At 41.8% G+C, this 19,469-nt stretch overlaps 1 protein-coding gene across 1 annotated transcript in view; it reads left to right on the top strand.

Moving 5' to 3' along the window:
* RAPGEF4 (Rap guanine nucleotide exchange factor 4) overlaps positions 1–18,973 on the top strand; it is a gene marked incomplete at its 5' end in the record, with an annotated part of 310,415 nt that extends 291,442 nt beyond the window's left edge. Inside the window, 5 exon segments of the mRNA XM_082631169.1 lie at positions 2,154–2,204; positions 2,995–3,082; positions 3,498–3,562; positions 14,834–14,888; positions 17,780–18,973. Of these exon segments, the coding sequence (XP_082487295.1) occupies positions 2,154–2,204; positions 2,995–3,082; positions 3,498–3,562; positions 14,834–14,888; positions 17,780–17,907 (387 nt within the window). The 3' untranslated portion in view covers positions 17,908–18,973.
* Positions 18,974–19,469: the final 496 nt, after the last annotated feature.

Raw genomic sequence — 19,469 nt, forward strand, 5'->3', positions numbered from 1 at the left:
ACCCTCCCACGTGCTTCCCGCACGACAACAGTGAGTAGCACGATGGCAGCAATAGCAACGTGGGAAATAGTGCCTGCCCTCTGGGAACTAGAAAACACACGTGAGAGAGTCAGTGAACAAGACAGAAAACAGAATGAAGCCATGCGGCAAAGGGAATGCTCCAGCACAGAGGGGAAAGACCCCTCTGAGATAAAGCCAGTGGGAGTAAGAACCCAGAGCTGAGTTTCTCAGCCTCAGTGGTGTTGACACTTCAGGCAGGGTCATTCTTCTTTGTTGAATGGGGCAGAGGCAGGGGGTGATGTCCTGCACCATGTAGGAGGCTTAGCAGCACCCCTGGCCTCAATCTACTGTATACCATAGCGCCTCTCCCTCCATCCACCCCAGTTGTGACAACAGGAAAGGTCTGTAGACATCACCAAATATCCCTGGGTGTGGGTACAAAATTGCCCCCAGTTGAGAACCCCTGCTCCGAAAGCATGGGATGTGGATAGGTAAGTATTAAGACCCACGTGTTTTATTACCATATGCACTCTGGCTTTTGACCCAAAAGTCAGCTAAGCACAGAAAGAGAACTACAGTGACAGATCTAACCAAAAATGTCGTTCGGGGTGGCTTCCCTGGTGGCGCAGTGGTTGAGGGTCCGCCTGCCGATGCAGGGGACGCGGGTTCGTGCCCCGGTCCGGGAAGATCCCACATGCAGCGGAGCGGCTGGGCCTGTGAGCCATGGCCGCTGAGCCTGCACATCCAGAGCCTGTGCTCCGCAACGGGAGAGGCCACAACAGTGAGAGGCCCGCGTACCGCAAAAAAAAAAAATGTCGTTCACTCCTAATTTTGTAAATTGTCTGTGTTCATGGAAAGTTATCGCCTAGCATGGTGATTTGGACACTCCATGGAGCATGAGACCCTTGTATCCCTTGATGCCCATCCCAGCCTTCATCCCTTTGAACTTTTCCCGCTAAACAAGGATATCAGGTTTCCCTGAAACCCAACTTGACAAGAGGCACTAGGACAATGAGTTTAGACATTACAAGGAGACTAGTTCCTAGAAACAAAATAAGATGGCTTACAGTGTTGAAATGGGACTATGACAAACCCATTCAGAGGAGAGAGAACAAGAAGAGAGAGGAGCTTTTGGGTGGACTGATGGGGTGCGTCAGTTGTTGACGGTAGACTTCACTGCGTGAAGCAGAGCTGAGCGGGGCATTCAAGGCCCAGGACTTGGTCAGCACTTCCACGGTCTCGGGATGCGGAACATGTTGCACGCTGCTATGTCTTGGTTTGACCCTGTTAGAAGAGAAAAGCTCAGGACCTAAGCAAAGTGAGAACCAATAGACTGAAGGATGATCCATCGTTGACCTACGGTGTAAGTGTGCGCTATTGAATCATATGCCAAAATATAACCATGAGAAATTACTAAATTGATAGAACTATCTAGTTTTGTAGTATAGCAAGGCAGAGAAATCCTGTGGGAGAAATGCTTGTGTAGGAAAGCACAGCACGGTAAAAAAGGAGGCAGGAGATGTGAATTACAGAGGCTCTGACCATCATCAGCTGTGTGACTTCGGCATGTCATTTAGTCTATGAGGTTTAATTTCTTCCGTCTATAAAACACAGGTTTAATCTAGTCAAATAAATATGTATTGAGCACTTACTCTGTACCTGACACTCTTTTAGGCCCTCAGTGTATAGCAATAAACAAAACTGATAAAAATCCCTGTTCTCTTGTAGCTTACGTTGTAAAGGAGGAAGAGGGTTGAACCTAGGTAGTTTCTAAAACTGTTAATCCTAATATTCTCTGGTCTAAATTCCTAATTGTGGGAATGGGAGAGTTTCAAACAGTGGAGGGTTAATGCCAAACCACTTGTAGTCTGGGAATGTAGCCCTCTTTATGAATAACCCATTTCAGAAAACATTATAAAAGCAGTTAAGACCAAAGCATCCATAGTTAGTTTTGGTTCAACTAGGTTAAGACTTTTAAAAGACGAGCTCTCTAAGATTATCCTCAAATGACAAGACAGATTACAGTCTGGCCTGTCTTAGAGATGTTTGATTAAGAGCCAAAAGTAATCATTTCCCCTAGAAATGGTAACACATGATACATATCTAGATACTGAATCTGACTTAGGAGTGTGGCATTTTCATTTCATTAACAGAAACTGCCAAGCAAGTTCAAGAAGTTCTATGCGGAGTTTGAAAGTTTAATGGTAAGTGACAGTGGCTCCTTTATTCTGTTCACTGTCTGCATTAATCCAGTTTCTGATTAGCTGAATTGAAGTTCTCATTTCAGAAATTTTATCTGTCCTTGTATGACTTTAAGAAGTTTATGATCCCATTTTAGTGCTGCTAAAACAAGCATGTCCGACTAATGAATGGCACCCTCAGGTACTAACTTAAACAGGACTTACGTCCCACATAAGGTCAATTTGTGTAACTAAGAAAAGCAGTGTAATGGGATCCTTTCCATCTAGCACAGGTTGGCTAGGGATTGGAAGCTGCATTTTCCTCGGCTTGCCAAAATTATTTTTCCCCGTTGGCTGGGAGGTGTTAACGGACAGAAAAGGAGTGAGTGGGACTGGGCAGCAGTGATGGAGGGTTTCAGAGAAGGCAAGTCGGGACTGGCTACGCAAGGCAGGTAGGAGGGCGAGCTGGGCTCCCAGGCAGGAGGCTGTGCTTCAGGAGAAGGGGAATCTCGCAGCTGGGGGGTTGTTTTACCTTTCCTATGGGCTCTCAATGGGAATCTCTCCCCTGGATCCCTAGAGGCATATCTCCCTTTCCACGAAAAATGGAAACAAAAAGTAAATTATTTTCATGTGATACCAGAAGTTGTTTTAAAACAAAAATCAGTTTGTTTTACTAAAGCCACCTCTCTTTTGTAGCTACACTTGATTCAAAACTCCCCCGACTGGGAGATGACACGGCTGGGTGTGTTGGGAGGTAGAGGGGGTGGTGCACGTGTCACTAGTCATTAACCAGGATCTCTTTGTTTCTCTAAAGGATCCTTCAAGAAACCACAGGGCCTACAGGCTGACGGTAGCCAAGCTGGACCCTCCTCTCATCCCCTTCATGCCTTTGCTCATTAAAGGTAATTCCAAGGAAATGCACAGGCCGAGTCAGTGGTGAGTGTGCGGGGAAGAAAATGAACAGGGGCCTAATCAGATTGACCTCCTTGGGAAGAACGAGCCCATCTTTCCACCTTCCTCATCATCTCCTCTCAGCCCTGACTTTTCTGAAAGGGTTGGAAGGATTATTGGAGGAGCAGGGATCTGTGCATGGTTTGAAAGACTTGATAGTGCAACAGAGGGTTAGTTTGGAAATTTTACTAAGCTCGGGGAAAGTGCTTTAGAAACGTAAACACCTAACATAAAAGGAACTATTATCGGCTTTTTTCAACTGCAGTGTCATGCAAATCCTCCAGCATAATCTAATGGTGCTATTCTGTTTTCTTAGTATGACATATTTCTGTTAGTGATTCGAATGTGACTTTTATTTCTTTGCAGATATGACATTTACTCATGAGGGGAACAAGACATTCATTGACAATCTAGTAAACTTTGAAAAAATGGTACGTATGGTATTATAACCTTAACCATGATGTTTTTTAAAAATAAAATTTGCATTTGTACTAATAAAGGAAGTAATTTCCATATATGCTGCCATGTTAAAAAGCTAGTTACACATAAAGGAGCTGTGAAATATTCAGTTCAAATTGGCTACATCTTTTAGTCTGTCAGTTCTCTTTTGTGAAATTGAATAGTATTTGTGCCGCGGCTCACAGCAGCGGCTAGCTTTTATGCCGTGTGCTTCGTCCTTAGCTGCCTGTTGCTAAAATGCACGAATGTTCCAGAGTGACTTCCATGTTGTTGTTTTGTTGTAAGGTTTGTGGAGCTAGACTGCCCCAGGATGCCTTTGAAATGTTTATCTGCTGAGGCTGACTTTAGTGCATGTAGGTAAAAGGCAACTCTACAGAGGATCTTTATTATACAGTAGTCATCTGAGTGTGTATTGCTTATTCCAGTAAAGTTCACCAAAGAGTGGGAACTTGAAAATCTTCATAACCAAAACCAAATTTTTTTAAGTTAACAGTTGTGTGGAACTGGCACATAGTCACTATTTTCCAGCCTCCCCCCGCCCCCACAAAAAAGCATTAGTTACTTTGCAGTTTCTTTTCTTACCTTCTGTGAAGCAATAAGGCAGGTCTTGCCAAAGCCTTTCTTTAGCGACATAGTGCACGTTCACAGAATGCTCCATTGTCTTCTAAATCCTTTGGCTGCAGCCCGCATGGATGGGGCGGTAGGGTGTTATCTCTGTGTGGGTGAGAATGTGCCCGGGGTTCGCTTTGCAGTGATGGACGTGGCGCTACAGGAAAAGCTCAGAGCTCGGAGTTCAGGAGACACGAGGGTCAGTTCTCAGCTTCATCACTTTGTAGCTGTCCCTTAAGTTTTCTGTGGGTCAATTTCCCCAACAGAAAATGGGGATTGTGGTCACACCATCTACCCCTGGGGATTATTGGTGGGTCCAGAGTATTTAAGGCTTCCTGTAAGCCATACAGCGTTGTAAGCATTCTTATCAGAAAACTGTTCTAATTGTTTCCCAAAATCCAGCTACTATGTGTGACTCCAGAATCGAAACATCCCCCAGTCATCCTGTAAGGATCATACCATTCAACTTTGGGGGTGAGCATATTGCAAAGCCCAGCCTGGTAAAGAACTGCAGCAAGTGTTGAGCACTATGTCCCGTGTCTTAAACTTCTTAGGAAATACCACATGAGTCCACACTCCTCACAGACACCCTGTACTAGAGGGCAAATATTTCTTCAGCAGTCTTCTCCTCTACCCTGCACACCAAGGGTAGGGTAGGAACATCGCTATTACTGTGTTGGTTTAATCATTCTATGATCAAAGTAAAAACATTCTTTGCTCACTTATTAGTATGGAGAATTAAACATATTTCCCTGATTTCTCAAAAGAAAACTTGTCCAGAAATGATTTAGCAAATAGGTAAAGAACCTTCCGGATCACTTAGGCAGAAATACAGACCAAGGGGTGGCTAAGCCAACCATCTGACTGTAAAATATGCATGTGCACAGAGGCGTAGAAGTCAGAGTTTCCTAAAGAGTTGACTGGGCTTTAGAACTTTTGATTGTTAAAGTTAACAGAAGAAACAAGAACAGCAGAACTATCTGTCAAGGAGGATGAAAGCTGTTTTACCTGGGTTTTTAGGTCTTGGCGTGTCTCATCCGTAGCCTGGGAAGGAAGAGTCAAGATCGTATTCAGTGGATGTTAAGGGAGTTCCCCTTCCCTGTTTCTGTACTTTGTGCCCACAGCAGTGGATTCTGACATGCCTGTCAGTGAGGAGAGAGGTCCTTCACATCCTGCTCTGAGAAAGTCCACTTTCGATTGAAAGCAACTGTAGAGCTCAAACAGCAGTTCAGCTGCAACAGTGGAAACCTAAGTTAGCCATGGCTTAAGCAAGATAAGTCTATTCCTTTCGCACTTAATGTCCAAGTATGGAATCTCTGCTCCAGGAAGCAGTCAGGGTCCAGCCTTCTCCTGTCTTGCCATTTCACCATCCACATGGTCCAAGATGGTGGACCACCCCCCCCCCCATTTCAGCTAGAGGGTAGGGAAAAGGAAAAACGTGAAGACCTGCTTCTTCCATGTAAGGATGTGACCTGGAATCTCACTCACCCCTTGGCTCACATGTTATTGGCCAGAAGAAACTTAGTCCCATGAAAAGAAAGTTAGAATATGTAGTCCTTATTTTGGGTATCTATGTGCCCCACTCAAAATTAGGGGGTTCTATCACTATGAAAGAAAAGGAGAGACAGGATACTGAAAGAATACTGTTAAGTTCTCTGCTCCAGCAGTGATCAATTTTACTTCACTTGATAAATCATACCATGAGAAAGTTGGATTTTACAGTTACCCTTCCATGAGTTAGGTGTTACTGAAAAATGAACTGGAATTTCAAAAAGATTTGATTATGTTCTTTAAACTGGGCTTAGACCACCTGGCACTTGTTGCCAACTTTCCAACCTTTTCTCCCCATAAACTAGCCCACCCCTGCCCCCATACCACCACCACTTACAACTCCCACTAGTGGCTGGTGTTATTACTGCATTCCTGGGGAAGGATGTGTCTGTCTCCCTTTTCAGGTTCATGTCCTGCAGCTTCCCAGTCATTCATCATGCTCACCAAGGTGGTAAGCAGAGCTGGCAGCCTTTGTGGGGCTGGTAGGCTGTATCCCCTGAGGGAGCCCCTGCCAGGGGCAGAAGTCACCAGGGTAGTCGGGAACACAAATGTCTTTTCTTGGTGGCAACATTGCACAGTCACAGTGAACTACCATGCCAACCCTAAGTATTTTTATTTTGAAACTCTTCACCCTTGAGGTATGAAATGAGGATTAGAGAATTTGTTGCATATTGGTTTTCAGGATTTATGAGTATGAACAAAAGAGAATTCACACTCTGATCCTTATGCCAAAAAAAAAAGCAGACATTCTTTCCTTTGGGGGGAACATAAAGGAATATTCAAAAAAATGTTTGAATAAAGCCCTTTGTAGCTTTCTATGGCATACATGAATATTTATAACATTTAGGAAGTAGACTAGCAATGGATCAGAGGATAATATGCTGGCCGGCTGCCACTACCCCAGGCTGCATGAAGCATGCTGATAGCCACAGTTACTGCTGTATTAGGAGGTTGGTTCTATTTCAGACACACCCATATTTAGGTGGATTTATTTATGAATGTTATTTTAAGATAGTCATTTTATTTGGAAAGAGAAGCCTAAGGCAAACTTCTATACTTCTGGAAACAGTAATAGAAGCTAATTCATAAAGGAAGAGAAATGTTTTGAACCCTTATATTTCTGTATCACTAATCATGCTGTTACATTATTAGCAACAATTTGTCTTCTATCATCAATAACATTACAAGATTCACAGTTAGAGCACTGGACTTATATCAAGCTATGGAAAAAAGAATCTCCAAATAAAAATCTTTAAGTGTTCAAATCCACCCAATTCCCAGACCTTTCCAACACAATAGAAATCTACCAAAGGACTTTGAAAGTTTACTTCTTTATATAGAACACATGAACTGGGCTAAATGCAGATTTTCCAAAGGGTATGTTTTTTCAAAGCAATTAAATATGTGTAGAGTGTCTAGGCAAAGAATTTTGCTAGGAAACATAAAGGAATCCAAAAAGTAGTCCTGGGCTTTTAGGAGATTATATGCAGTTAAGAAAATAAAACATAAACACATGAAGTATTAAAAATCAATAAAGGGTATAAACTAGTTCAAAACAGTAATAAAAGAGATGTCAAAATAGAGAAAAGACAGCCTCTACAGCAAGTTGTGTTTGGAAAGTGGGGCAGCCACATATAGATCAATGAAGTTAGAACACTCCCTCACACCATACAGAAAAGTAAATTCAAAATGGCTTAAAGACTTAAATATAAGGCATGACACCATAAAATTCCTAGAAGAGAACATAGGCAAAACATTCTCTGACATAAATCGTAGCAATACTTTCTTAGGTCATTCTCCCAAGGCAATAGAAAAAGCAAAAATAAACAAATGGGACATAATCAAACTTATAACCTTTTGCCCAGCAAAGGAAACCATAAACAAAAGGAAAAGACAACTTATGGAATGGGAGAAAATACTTGCAAACGATGCAAACGACAAGGGCTTAATTTCCAAAATATACAAACCACTCATATAACTCGATAACCGAAAAACAACCTGATCAAAACATGGGCAGAAGACCTAAATAGATGTTTCTCCAAGAAAGACATACAGATGGCCAAGAAGCACATGAAAAGATGCTCAACATCGCTAATTATTAGAGAAATGCAAATCAAAACTACAATGAGGTACCACCTCACACTGGTCAGAATGGCCTTCATCAAAAAGTCTACAAATAACTGCTGGAGAGGGTGTGGAAAAGAGGGAGCCCTCCTACACTGTTGGTGGGAACGTAAATTTGTACAACCACTATGGAGAACAGTATGGAGTTCCTTAAAAAACTAATAGAGCTACCATATGATCCAGCAATCCCACTTCTGGGCATATATCCAGAAAAGATGAACACTAATTAGAAGAGATACACGCACCCCAGTGTTCATAACAGCTCTATTTACAATAGCGAAAACATGGAGGCAACCTAAATGTCCACTGACAGATAAATGGATAAAGCAGATGTGGTACATACAGATACATAAAATATTATATATATATATATAGAATAGAATATTAGCCATAAAAAAGAATAAATTAATGCCATTTGCCATGGATGGACCTAGAGATTATCATACTAAGTGAAGTAAGCCAGACAAAGACAAATATCATATGATATCACTTATATGTGGAATCTAAAAAAATGATCTAAAAAAATGATACAAATGAACTTACTTACAAAACAGAAACAGACTCACAGACATAGAAAACAAACTTATGGTTACCAATGGGGAAGCAGGGTTGGGGGAGGAATAAATTGGGAGTTTGGGATGAACAGATGCACACTAAAAAAGAAACAACAAAGATTTACTGTATAGCACAGGGAACTATATTCAATATCTTGTAATAAACTATAGTTGAAAAAAAAGAATATAGGTATTTACATATATATGCATAACCGAATCACTTTGATGTATACGTGAAACAAACACAATATTGTAAATCAACTATACTTCAATTTAAAAAAAGATGTGAAAAAGCAAAACGCAAAGAGAGGTAACTTCCTGTATCAGAGGAAAATAAAACCATGTTAAATACAATATAATATAATCAAATCCAGACTTGTTACCCTGAGTCCCCATCCAGCCTCATCTCACACTCCATCTACGCTGTATTCAGTCCAAGTTGGTGAGACCAACCTTCTTTCTTTTCCTTTCTGCCTCAGGGCCTTTGCACTAGCTGTTACCGTTGCCCAAAACTGTCTTCCTTCAGTCTTCACCAGTCTGACACTTTCACATCATTCAGGTCTCAGCTCATGTGTCCCTCCTCCGAGTAGTCTTCCCTGACCATCCTTCAAATATTCTTCTACCATCTACACCTTGCCAGACAGCTGGATCTCAACAGATAACCTTGCTTTGACAGCTGGTTTCACATTCTAAGATGATCTTTATTGCCGCTTCATTGCCTGTCTTCTCCACTAGAATGTAAATGTCCTAGACCAAGTATCTTATCCGTTTGGTTTCTCTAGCACCCCAAAAGGTGTCTGGCATACCATAAGTATGCAAGAAATACTTGAGTAAAAGTATTTGTTGAGTAAAAGAATAACCCAATTATATTCCGGTGTTGGACTTAGTGAGATAGGACAGTACACTAAAGCATTTATAAAGGAATTTGTGTAACAAAGATTTAATCCAAAAACATTTTCTATTTTATTAGAAAATCTGACTAAGCAGAATGTCCCAAGCATTTTATGTTACCGATACCTTATGCAAAATGGCTCCCTTAGCTTTCTGTTCCTCACTGGACACTATTCTGTCCACCCTCCTCCCTGTGGCGCTAATTCAGTGTCCTTCCCTGCGTGCAGAGATGCACAATATTCTGCAAGCGCCTGCACAGACACCTGAGCTGCCATGTCCCCATGGCCATTGTATGTACAATATACCATGAGCATCATGCCTGTTACATGCTTGTATCTGTATGTCACTCACCTCTTGGATATTAAAGATCCATAGGCCAGAACAGGGGCTGGGGTTCTTCCTCAGGGATACATACGGCGAAGACTGGCTCAGCTCCTGGGCCATTTTATCTTTTATCTCTGGTCCTCACCTTGCCTTTAATTCCATTTGGTTGCTGTCATGGGCACAGTCTTTGCAGGTGAGAGACAGATACATTTCTGGATATACATGTGGAAAAAAATTCTTGTCCCAAATATATGAGGGTCTGAGTGAAATAACCAGAATGGTGTGAATGTGGTTTTACACATGGTAAGCAAGGAGTAGTTGACTGAGATCCTAGATTTGATAGGCATATGGACGGGGGCAGAGTCCAATGAGTAGGGGCAGAAAGAAGAAAAGAAAAAGCAATTTACAAACGTTAAGAACAAGGAGGGCAAAGATCTCAAGGGGCAACAGAAGGAAAGACAAAAACCTCTGAGGGCAGGCCTTTAGAAGACGCCTGACATCTGGGAGCACCTTCTCAAGGGACTTGGAGCAGAGAGAGGGCGTGGCCTAAGAAGAGGCTGGCTCGTCTGGCAGCTGGCTGTGCGTAGGAGGTTGGGAGAGGAACAGTGCACGGTGGTGTTGCCTGGAGGGCCTGCTGGCCTGAACTTGAAAAACAGACATAAAAGTCCACTCCTCTTCAGGGACAGGAGAGCTTAGACGGGGCACAAGAGTCTGTACAGAGCTGGCCAGAAAAGCCAGAGACGGCTGGGGAGGCCTGGTGGGTCATCGACCATCTGGATAGTAGTGAATGAAGGTGTAAGGTGGCCAGCCTGCCCCTGAGGGGAGGGTGCCACAGAAGGTAAATGGGGAGGCCTGGGCCCCGAGGACCCCCTCTGAGAAGAGCCCCCTCTGACCCATCATTGGATTCAAGGAGAAGGAATTACTTGCATCCGAGCTTGAGGGAGATTTGTGTTTGGGACCACAGCCTCAGGGCCTCTCTCCTGGGCCGGGCTCAAGTGCGTACAGCTGGCCACTCCCTCTCTGGACAGCATCTTTGTGCTGGTCACTCTGCAACTCAGGCCCCAGGCAGGACATCTGCTTCTGAGTCGCTCTGTTTTCAGCTCGATAAAGAAATAAATACCTGACACAGTGTCATTGGGCATGCACTGTCTATGCCTTCATCCAGATCAGACTCTCACATTGGTCAGCTGTCCCGGTGAGCTGCCGAATAGGACAGGCCCAACGCCTGGGAAGTGCCCTTAAAATGGCTGTTCTTGTTTAGAGTCATTCACCAGGTTGTACACGAGTTCTTTGGAGTCCTCTTGCAAATTTTCTGGAAGTTTGAAATTACTTCCAAATAAATACATAAACACTGAAGAAAAAAAAAGAAGAAGAAGAAGAAATAAATACCTGAGGGTAGTTACAGAAGCCTTCTCTTGCTACCTTATTTTTCCTTTCTGAGCTTCCCCGTGTGAGTTCACGTCCAGAGGGAGATTCATCAGCTTTCAGTTGGGTCCACCTCTCAGCCCTGTAGATGGAAAACTGTATGAACATATTAATTCTTGCAAGTAAGCTCTGAAAACCTGTACTTTGAATTAGTCCCAAGGAAAGTGGTGGCTGTGGGAAATTTGGAATGTGGATTCCCAAGGGGAAGCCTGGCATTCTAACTGTGGACCACTTTCTTGGCTAGCATCCTCCAGGGCAGGCTGACGAGCAGACCCTAAGGTGGGGCTTCCCAGCAGGGGGTGGGGCTGTATCAGAGTCAAGTCAGGTGTGAAGAGGGGCTCACACTGCCCACCTGCACTGATTCAGGTGCCTTCTAAAGGAACACATTCCCCTCACCTTGCCCCTGAATTACAAATCACTGTTTTAACAAGCCAGTTACTAATAGGAGTGTGCCATAACCTCAGGTTTGCTGGGATGGGGAAAGAAAAAAGATGAGAAGCTCTGCTTTGGAGTGATCAGGTATTTTCCCACTGGCCTGGCATGGTAGGAAAGTTGCCTGGCCTGCTCCAGGCAGGCCAGCGTGCTCTGGCAGCTCCACGAAGCCTAGGGTATAACTTTTGGCTTCATCCCTGCTGTGGCAGTTGGATAATAAAGCCTATGTCTTTTAACCTTAGTTTCTGCCAACCCTCACTGGGAACGGCGATGAATAAACAGTCATCTGCTGTCAGAAATGACATGTGAGGCTTAAGCCTGCAGAAGAATAGAAAGACTAACTAACTGGATGGCTCTTAGTGGAGATAAATGCAAAATCCTCCACTTTGCTCCAAGTAACCATCTGCACATCTATAGAGAAGGAAGCTCAGTGAAGAGGGCTGAGAGGTTTAATTCACTATAAGTTCAGATGTCAGCAGTGTGGTTTTTAAATCGTGGACTTCGATGTGTAGCATCATCTGGATCAAGGAAGGAAAATCGTGTTTCTTCTGCACTCTGTGATTTGCTTAGGGTAGGGCACCGCGCTAGACACTATCTACAAGATACCTGAAACTTATGAGAAACTGCTGAAGAAAGTGGGAAAATTTAGGCTGAACCAGAAAAGCCTTGGGGGTGAAGAGATGTCCGTGATAGCTGTCTTCAAGTATTTGAAGAACTGTCCCGTTAGAGCGGAACTAAACACATGTGTTGTGGCTCCAGAGCTCAGAACTAGGATTAGTGGGGTGAAAAGCAAAGGGGGATAGGGATGAGCTCCTCGTTGCTGATGCCTTTAAACAGTGGGGAGCCATTATTTGTAGGCAGGCTTTGATGGCCTTAGGCCCCCTGGAGGCAAATGAATAAGGGGCCTTCTGAAGTCTCCTTCTGCAGCCCCAGGAAAGCACCTTGTAGCTGTTAGCAGCATATTAAATACTGCATGTGTCAGTGGGTGCAAACGAGGGTGGGGTTAGAAATATCAAGTTAACCCTCCTTTGGCCTTGTGAAGGCATTCTGTAACTGCACTGACCAGCAGTGCTAGTGAAGTCCGGGTGCTGTTACTAAGGGTTTACATAGGACATTACTGTGCAGCCATCTCAAAGGGAAAGAATGGGCCTCATTGCAAAGCCAGGTTTGGATTGCAAAGTTAAACTGAAGTTATCTTTGAGTACAGTTAAAAGGGATACGTCAAAATTAAAACCATTGTTAAAATTAATCAAAGATTTAGAAAGGTAGAATGAACTCCAGAGCTGGAAATTACTGACTTAAACAATTGTTCTCACGTTTTAAACTACATAATGAGCTAAAAATTATGGAGCCTCAGAGTATAGCTGTAAAGAGCAGTCCAAAACCAAAGTCAGAATGAAATGTTTTAGCTTTCAAAACTAAAAAGCAGAACAATGACTCCCTACAAAATGGTATAGGAAGAGGTTTCTGACCCCTGCTAATTGTTTTATTATTCTTCGGAGGGGCATACTGGCAGCATTTCCCAGGGTTTTCAGTAATTACACTCCATTCAATATCTGAAGAATTACAATAATTCTACATGGAATATACTTGTGCCCTTCAGATACAAAGCCTTTGGAGAAGTGAAAAAACAACTTAAAGCAAATTAGCAGGAAAATTATCGTAGTTACTGTTTATTTCAGGGCTCCATATATCAGAGGCTAATTATACATTGTATGTTACATTTTCTTGGAGGTATTTGTAATATATTTCTCATGCTGATCAAGGGACGTGCTGGTTTGCAGGAACCTTTATGAAAGTGAAGTTCTAACTTTTCCAAGTGCCTCTTTGTGTATGAGAAATTACCCAGTGCAGACAGATGTCACTTCATGCATGCCAGAGGCCTCAGAGCAGTAGTATTTAGTGAGGTATTATGAATGTTCACCTGTATATATTTGTAAAGTTCCAACTCTTCTATGAAAAAATTTCCCTGCCAAATAAGTTGATTTTTTTTTTCTTTTAACACTACATCAGTTTTCTCAGAGCCATTTTCTGTATTTTGGCAAGCCAAGGTTCCAGGAGAGAAAAAAGCAAGGACTGGAATTAAATAGCCACTCAGAGATTAGAAAGTCTCTTTTCCTGGCTGTAGCCTTAACAGATTTTCTGCTAGTGTTAGAATTAATCCACCATCTCTGCGGACCACCTTGAGAGCAAAAGTGTCCTGAGATGTTACACAGAGACTGGGGGCCCCCGTGTCCAGAGACGTTACACAGTTACCCTTAAAATACGACGAGCAAGAAATGTACATGGTGGCTCAGAAACAGTGCTTCCGTCTCACTGATATTTTTCCTTATGTTTCTTGTCCTTCATTTCTTTCCTTCTTTCTTTTTTTGTTTTTAACTAAGTTGAGTGCAGTTCATAAGGTTTCCTTATAAGTTTTTATGGCAACCAAAACTTAGAAATTGAGATCGCTTAATGACAAAATTAACAAACGTTAAATAAATTATGATCCATCCACATGACTGAATACCTGCTTATTTAAAAAGGACTTTAAAATGCAAATGGCATGGAAAAGAGCCATAATGCCATATGAAAAGATTCAGATCAAAACAAACATGTATGTTATGACTTCCATTTTTTGAAAAACATGCTTATGTTTTTAAAGTATTAGAAGGAAATGTACCAAAATATAACTGAAGTTACTGTCTGAAACGTTATTCTAAAATATGCATGTGTTAGTGTTATCATCAGGAAGGATGAAGAAGGAAGGAGGGAGGGAATCACATAATTAAGGTGAACATTAAAACACACTTTTGCTGGAAGATGAGAAAGGTTAATAATGCATAGTGTATAGGAAAAATGTGGCGATAGAATATCTATGATTGTTCCATCAGCATCATCAAACACCTCATTATTGAGTCCTGTTTACTGTGAGGAACTTGACAAGCTAACCATTCTCCAGATCTAGAATAGTTACAAATTCTCTTGCAAATTCACAGTGACCTCAAGAAAGGATGGTAAAAACTAGTCCTGAGGAGTACGGTCCATTTCTCAGGAACGACAGCCTGCTTTTTACGTCTCGAGGAACAAGCAATTAGGGGAGAGTTATGCCACTAGTATTCCTCACCTGACGAATACCTTGTATGTGTGGGAGGGGGGCATGCGGGGGTGGGTGCCTCTTTCAAGTGATTAAACAGGTTATACGTCAACCAGTTGCCTCCAGATAATGCACATCTCAGAACCTGCTGTTCCTCGTGGTCCCAGGTATTGCTGAAATAAACAATGGTTTGTTTTCTTTTTTGGATTCTACACTAAGTTTGCCTGCATTTCAGTTTTTCTTTTTATTCTTTTTAGCGCATGATTGCAAATACTGCCAGAACGGTGAGATACTGCAGGAGCCAACCCTTCAGTAAGTTCATGCTGCTGCAATATGGACCTTGGTGGCTAAGTCCTTCTCAGTGAGGCTACTGAGACATTCTAGAAGTCTGGACAATATTTGACGGTGTCAGAGACACCTTGGACCATGAATCCCATGGGATAGGGGCCTTGCATTTAAAAGAACCATAAGAATATCATTTTATGAGTGAACTTACAGAATCCATCTGCTCTTTCCAGAATGGATAGACAACTAAGGCATGATTGCCAACAAATCCTGACTCTAACCAACTCTCTTTATGACTCACTGCTTCATGTTGAGAAACTCACATCAACTTGTAATGACTCATTCTGTCGTTTATAAACTGGGGAAGATAATATTTATTGTCTCTTGGGGTGTTGCGAGAAGGCATTAATGTCTATAAGCACGTTTGTAAAAGGTCCCATAGCAGGAATTCATATTATATTTCTAGAATTTCTAGGTGAATTAAAGTGCTTTTCTTAAATCTGTACAAAAACTGGTATCATACAATGCTTTAATATAAAACCGTCACTGATAATAAATAGCAAGTTTAAGCTGTTGGGAGTTCAGTTGCATCGTCGCAGCAGATCACCCTGCCAGGCCAGTGCTTCTGTCTCCTCTGGACTGGGACTTCGGGTAGGGGCTGGAGCTTTGGCTCCCTCCAGCTGGTCTGGGAGTGAGAAGGTAGCCCCTGTAAAGTTTTGTGCTAATAACTTCATTGTATGAGTCACTGAAGTCATTGGGCTCATTAAGTTAACATGATAGTTTGACATGGACATGACTGCGAGGCTACCAGTACCATCCCCTCCAATAAACCTAGTGCTCAGAGACTAAAAGCTTCTTGTTTTATTCGTCAGAGCTATCTTTGCTCTTCCTAGCACAGGACTGGCCCAAAGCGAGGGTCTGCTAACACAGGATACCAGAACTGCTAAACATTCATTTTTTAATGCCCGTGGCGGGGGGGTGGAATCTAGGAAAACTAGTCTTGACTTGGGGAGCAAGATCTTTAAAAAATTGATTCAAATGATTATGCCTTCTCTTCCTTCCAAAAGGTGCAGCCTTGCACCTCATCAACCGATCTTATGTGGATTCTGCCAGAATTAAAGTCTCTCCTATCTCTTCGTCTAGTGATTTACTATATGTATAAAGACACGATCATAAGGCAGTTATACAAGTGAGTATGAGAATAGATAAGTGATGCCAGTCTACACAACAAAGGTTTATAACCTAGAATCCATGGCCCTTCAGGGGGTTCTAGGAAACTCCTGAAATTGAACACAAATGCTATGTGCCTAAGAGGGTTCAAAGCCTTGAGAAGGTTCTCCATGAGGTCCAAGAACCAGAGAAGAACCAAGATAGAATATATTTTGTTCTATAAACTTCTTTGGAAGTAAATCCTACATTCTCCTATATCTCCTAGAGTCATGGGGGGAATTTTTCTCTATACAAATCTCCACTGCAATTGTTGAAGTTATCAGTAACTGCTGGTAAACAACAGCTGCTTAGCTCTGAAGTCAAAAATCTATAGATAAAGCTGTAAGAATAGATTCATAAACATTGTGGGAATATGTACAATGTAATTACAGTATATTGTAAATGTAGAGTACACAGCCAGTGACAAGCGAGGAAATTAAACACTGTGGTATTATTTATATGTGATAATTATACTGATGAGTTTCTTCTTAGAGCGAGTGGGGGCCTTTGTATCTTTTCTCTGCTTTTCTGTGTTCAGACCTGCAGCACTCCCCTTCGCCCCTCATGCTGATGGCATTCTAATTGGCTTTGGGAGTGGTGTGTGGATCTAAAGAGAACAGATGGACTGCAGAAGGCAGTGTGCTATGGTGGAAAGAACACTGGTCCAGAGTCCAGGCTGGCTTGGCCACTCCCAGTGTCCCACACCAGGGATCCACAGGGCAGAGGCCGCCCATGGACCATGGCCAAGGTGTTGGATCTAAACGGAGCTTTTTTTCCCTTTTATTGTGAAATAATGTCACCATTCACAAATGGAAGGATTCCCAGGAAAGAAATCCAGATTTCTCATTTCTCTAGAAAAATAGGAAGATCCGGCAACTCAGGGTGCAGATTCCCACATGGCATCAGCATGCAAGAGCTGAGTAGTCACTTCTGGAGGGAACTGTGTTTCCAGTTCACCACTGTCCAATGGCCTTCCTCATTCATGTCTATTCCCTGTGTAGGGATCTGAGCATTTGATTCTTCTTTCAGCCTAGTTTTAGGGAAATTGGTTAACTTCAGATAGCTCTGCTGCTCGAGTGCTTTGGGAAGTGGATGAGAATAGAATGGTAATTGGGATTTCAGAACAAATAGCATCAGAAAATTGAAGGTCTGGCCTTCAGCCCGAGTTGATTTTTCTTTTTTTTTTCTGAGTATGGACAGTCTCTAAGAACACACAATCTATGCAGTAATGCCGTATATTGTATGCAAGTAATTAGGGGAGTCGGACTTACTAGTCTCACTTGCTTGCTTCAGTTCAGCCCAGGTGTTAAGTGCTTTTGTTAGGAGCTAATGAAAACTATGTCTTTTTGCCATTAGTCCTCATCTGGATCAAAGGGAGTGTGAGACACAGGTGGGATGGCAAGGGCAAACAATTTTAATGTATAACCAGGGCTGTCAGGCGATGCTTTCACTTTTATTTGGTGGCTTTTTTTTTTTTTTACAATATGTAATGCAAAGGAAAATGATCAAAATATGTGATTCCAGGGAAGAATAGGGTGGGAGAGAGGAGATGGAACATCCAAGTAGAAACATTTCAATGAATATAGCGTGTTGAAAGGTCTTGATGGAACCCAGGAATTCATGATAAATGAAAAAGTTGGAGTAAATAAAGCTGTATCTTATATGCATATATTATGCAATGCTAATCCTGCTCCTTTCTCTTTCAACAGATCCTGATGCAGCTCAGGCTAATAAAAACCATCAGGATGTCCGGAGTTATGTACGACAATTAAATGTGATTGACAACCAGAGAACTTTATCACAGATGTCACACAGATTAGAGCCTCGTCGACCATAGACATTTAAAGTGCTCAGAACAACGGTTTGCCTCCAGTCCACAATCTTTCAAAAATGCCATGTATGCTAGTAATGACTGTATTGTCACTAGAGAATTCTATAAAACAAGCAAAAACCCATCCTGAGACATCTCAGTGCTGCATTCAGCTTACCAGCGTCATGACAAAAGAAGAAGTTCTTTGACTTGCATACAGCTTGCACACACTAGCTTAGGAATCCCCCGTTTGTAGTCACCGTGTTTTATTTCCAGTTGTGCCATCTTCTTTGCTGAAACATAAAATAAGACCAACATGAAGAGCATGGTAGAAATATCATTGTCAAGAGAAGTATCAAGCTCCTGATATTTTTTTCTAGGAGTGTTTACAGGATGAGATGTGCTACAAATGGTATTTATTTGGCTGCATCATTGGTGGTATAGTTTCATAATTTCTAACTCAACATTTTGATTTGAGCATGGAGTTTTTGGAAGGTGTTGAGGAATCCGTGTAACTCCAAATTAGAGACTATATTCTTCCATCTTCATAGTCTTACCTCTGAAGGAATTGTACCTGACCACATTACTATAACATTCTGTCTGCTTATGTAATTAATTTAGGGAGGACTGGTCTGTAATTTCTGAATGACATATAGAATAATATTTATGTTTACAATGTAACTTTTTTAAACTTACAAATCAGGAGTACATATATAAGAATTCCACTGAGAAACTCCAAGGTTCTTAAAATTGCTAGCGTTAAGATTTAAAAAAAAATGATACTTCAAAAGAGCACAATATTCAGAAAACATTTTTCAAAATTATTTTCCTGGGCATTAAAAAAACCTTTACTATTGGCTAATTATTGTTACTGATTCAAAAAACCCACATATTTTCTGGACTTAAATGTTATCACAGATATTTTAATTTTCAGCAATTGTTTTGCACTTTCAAATAGATTGTAAATAGTTCAATCAATGGTATAGAGTTATTTATTTGCTACATGATAGATATTGTGCCAAATAATTACTTTTTATTTATTTTATTTAGTATGTAATTTTGGAGTACATTTTTTCCTGTTTTCACAATTAGGCTACATTTAATGTGTAGGAATTGTATGTATGTATATCTTATGTAAATAACAGCTACTATCTTCATTAAATATAATTGTGACAAGAAAAGGTGTGTTGTTCTCAATTCCTATAATATGGGAGAGATAACCATTTGGTATGATGGGATCCTGGATTTCTTTTAATTGAAATAAAATTCACATACTCTAAAAGTCACCTTTTTTTTTTTTTTTTTTTTTGCGGTATGCGGGCCTCTCACTGTTGTGGCCTCCCCCGTTGCGGAGCACAGGCTCCGGACGCGCAGGCCCAGCGGCCATGGCTCACGGGCCCAGCCGCTCCGCGGCATATGGGATCCTCCCAGACCGGGGCACGAACCCGTATCCCCTGCATCGGCAGGCGGACTCTCAACCACTGCGCCACCAGGGAGGCCCTAAAAGTCACCTTTTTAAAGTGTACAGTTTGGTGGTTTTTAATATATTCATAAGATTGTTCAACCATCATCACTATATAATTCCAGAA

This window comes from Mesoplodon mirus (assembly GCF_964341445.2).
Source record: "Mesoplodon mirus genome assembly, chromosome: 8".
Classification (NCBI taxonomy): Eukaryota; Metazoa; Chordata; class Mammalia; order Artiodactyla; family Ziphiidae; genus Mesoplodon; species Mesoplodon mirus.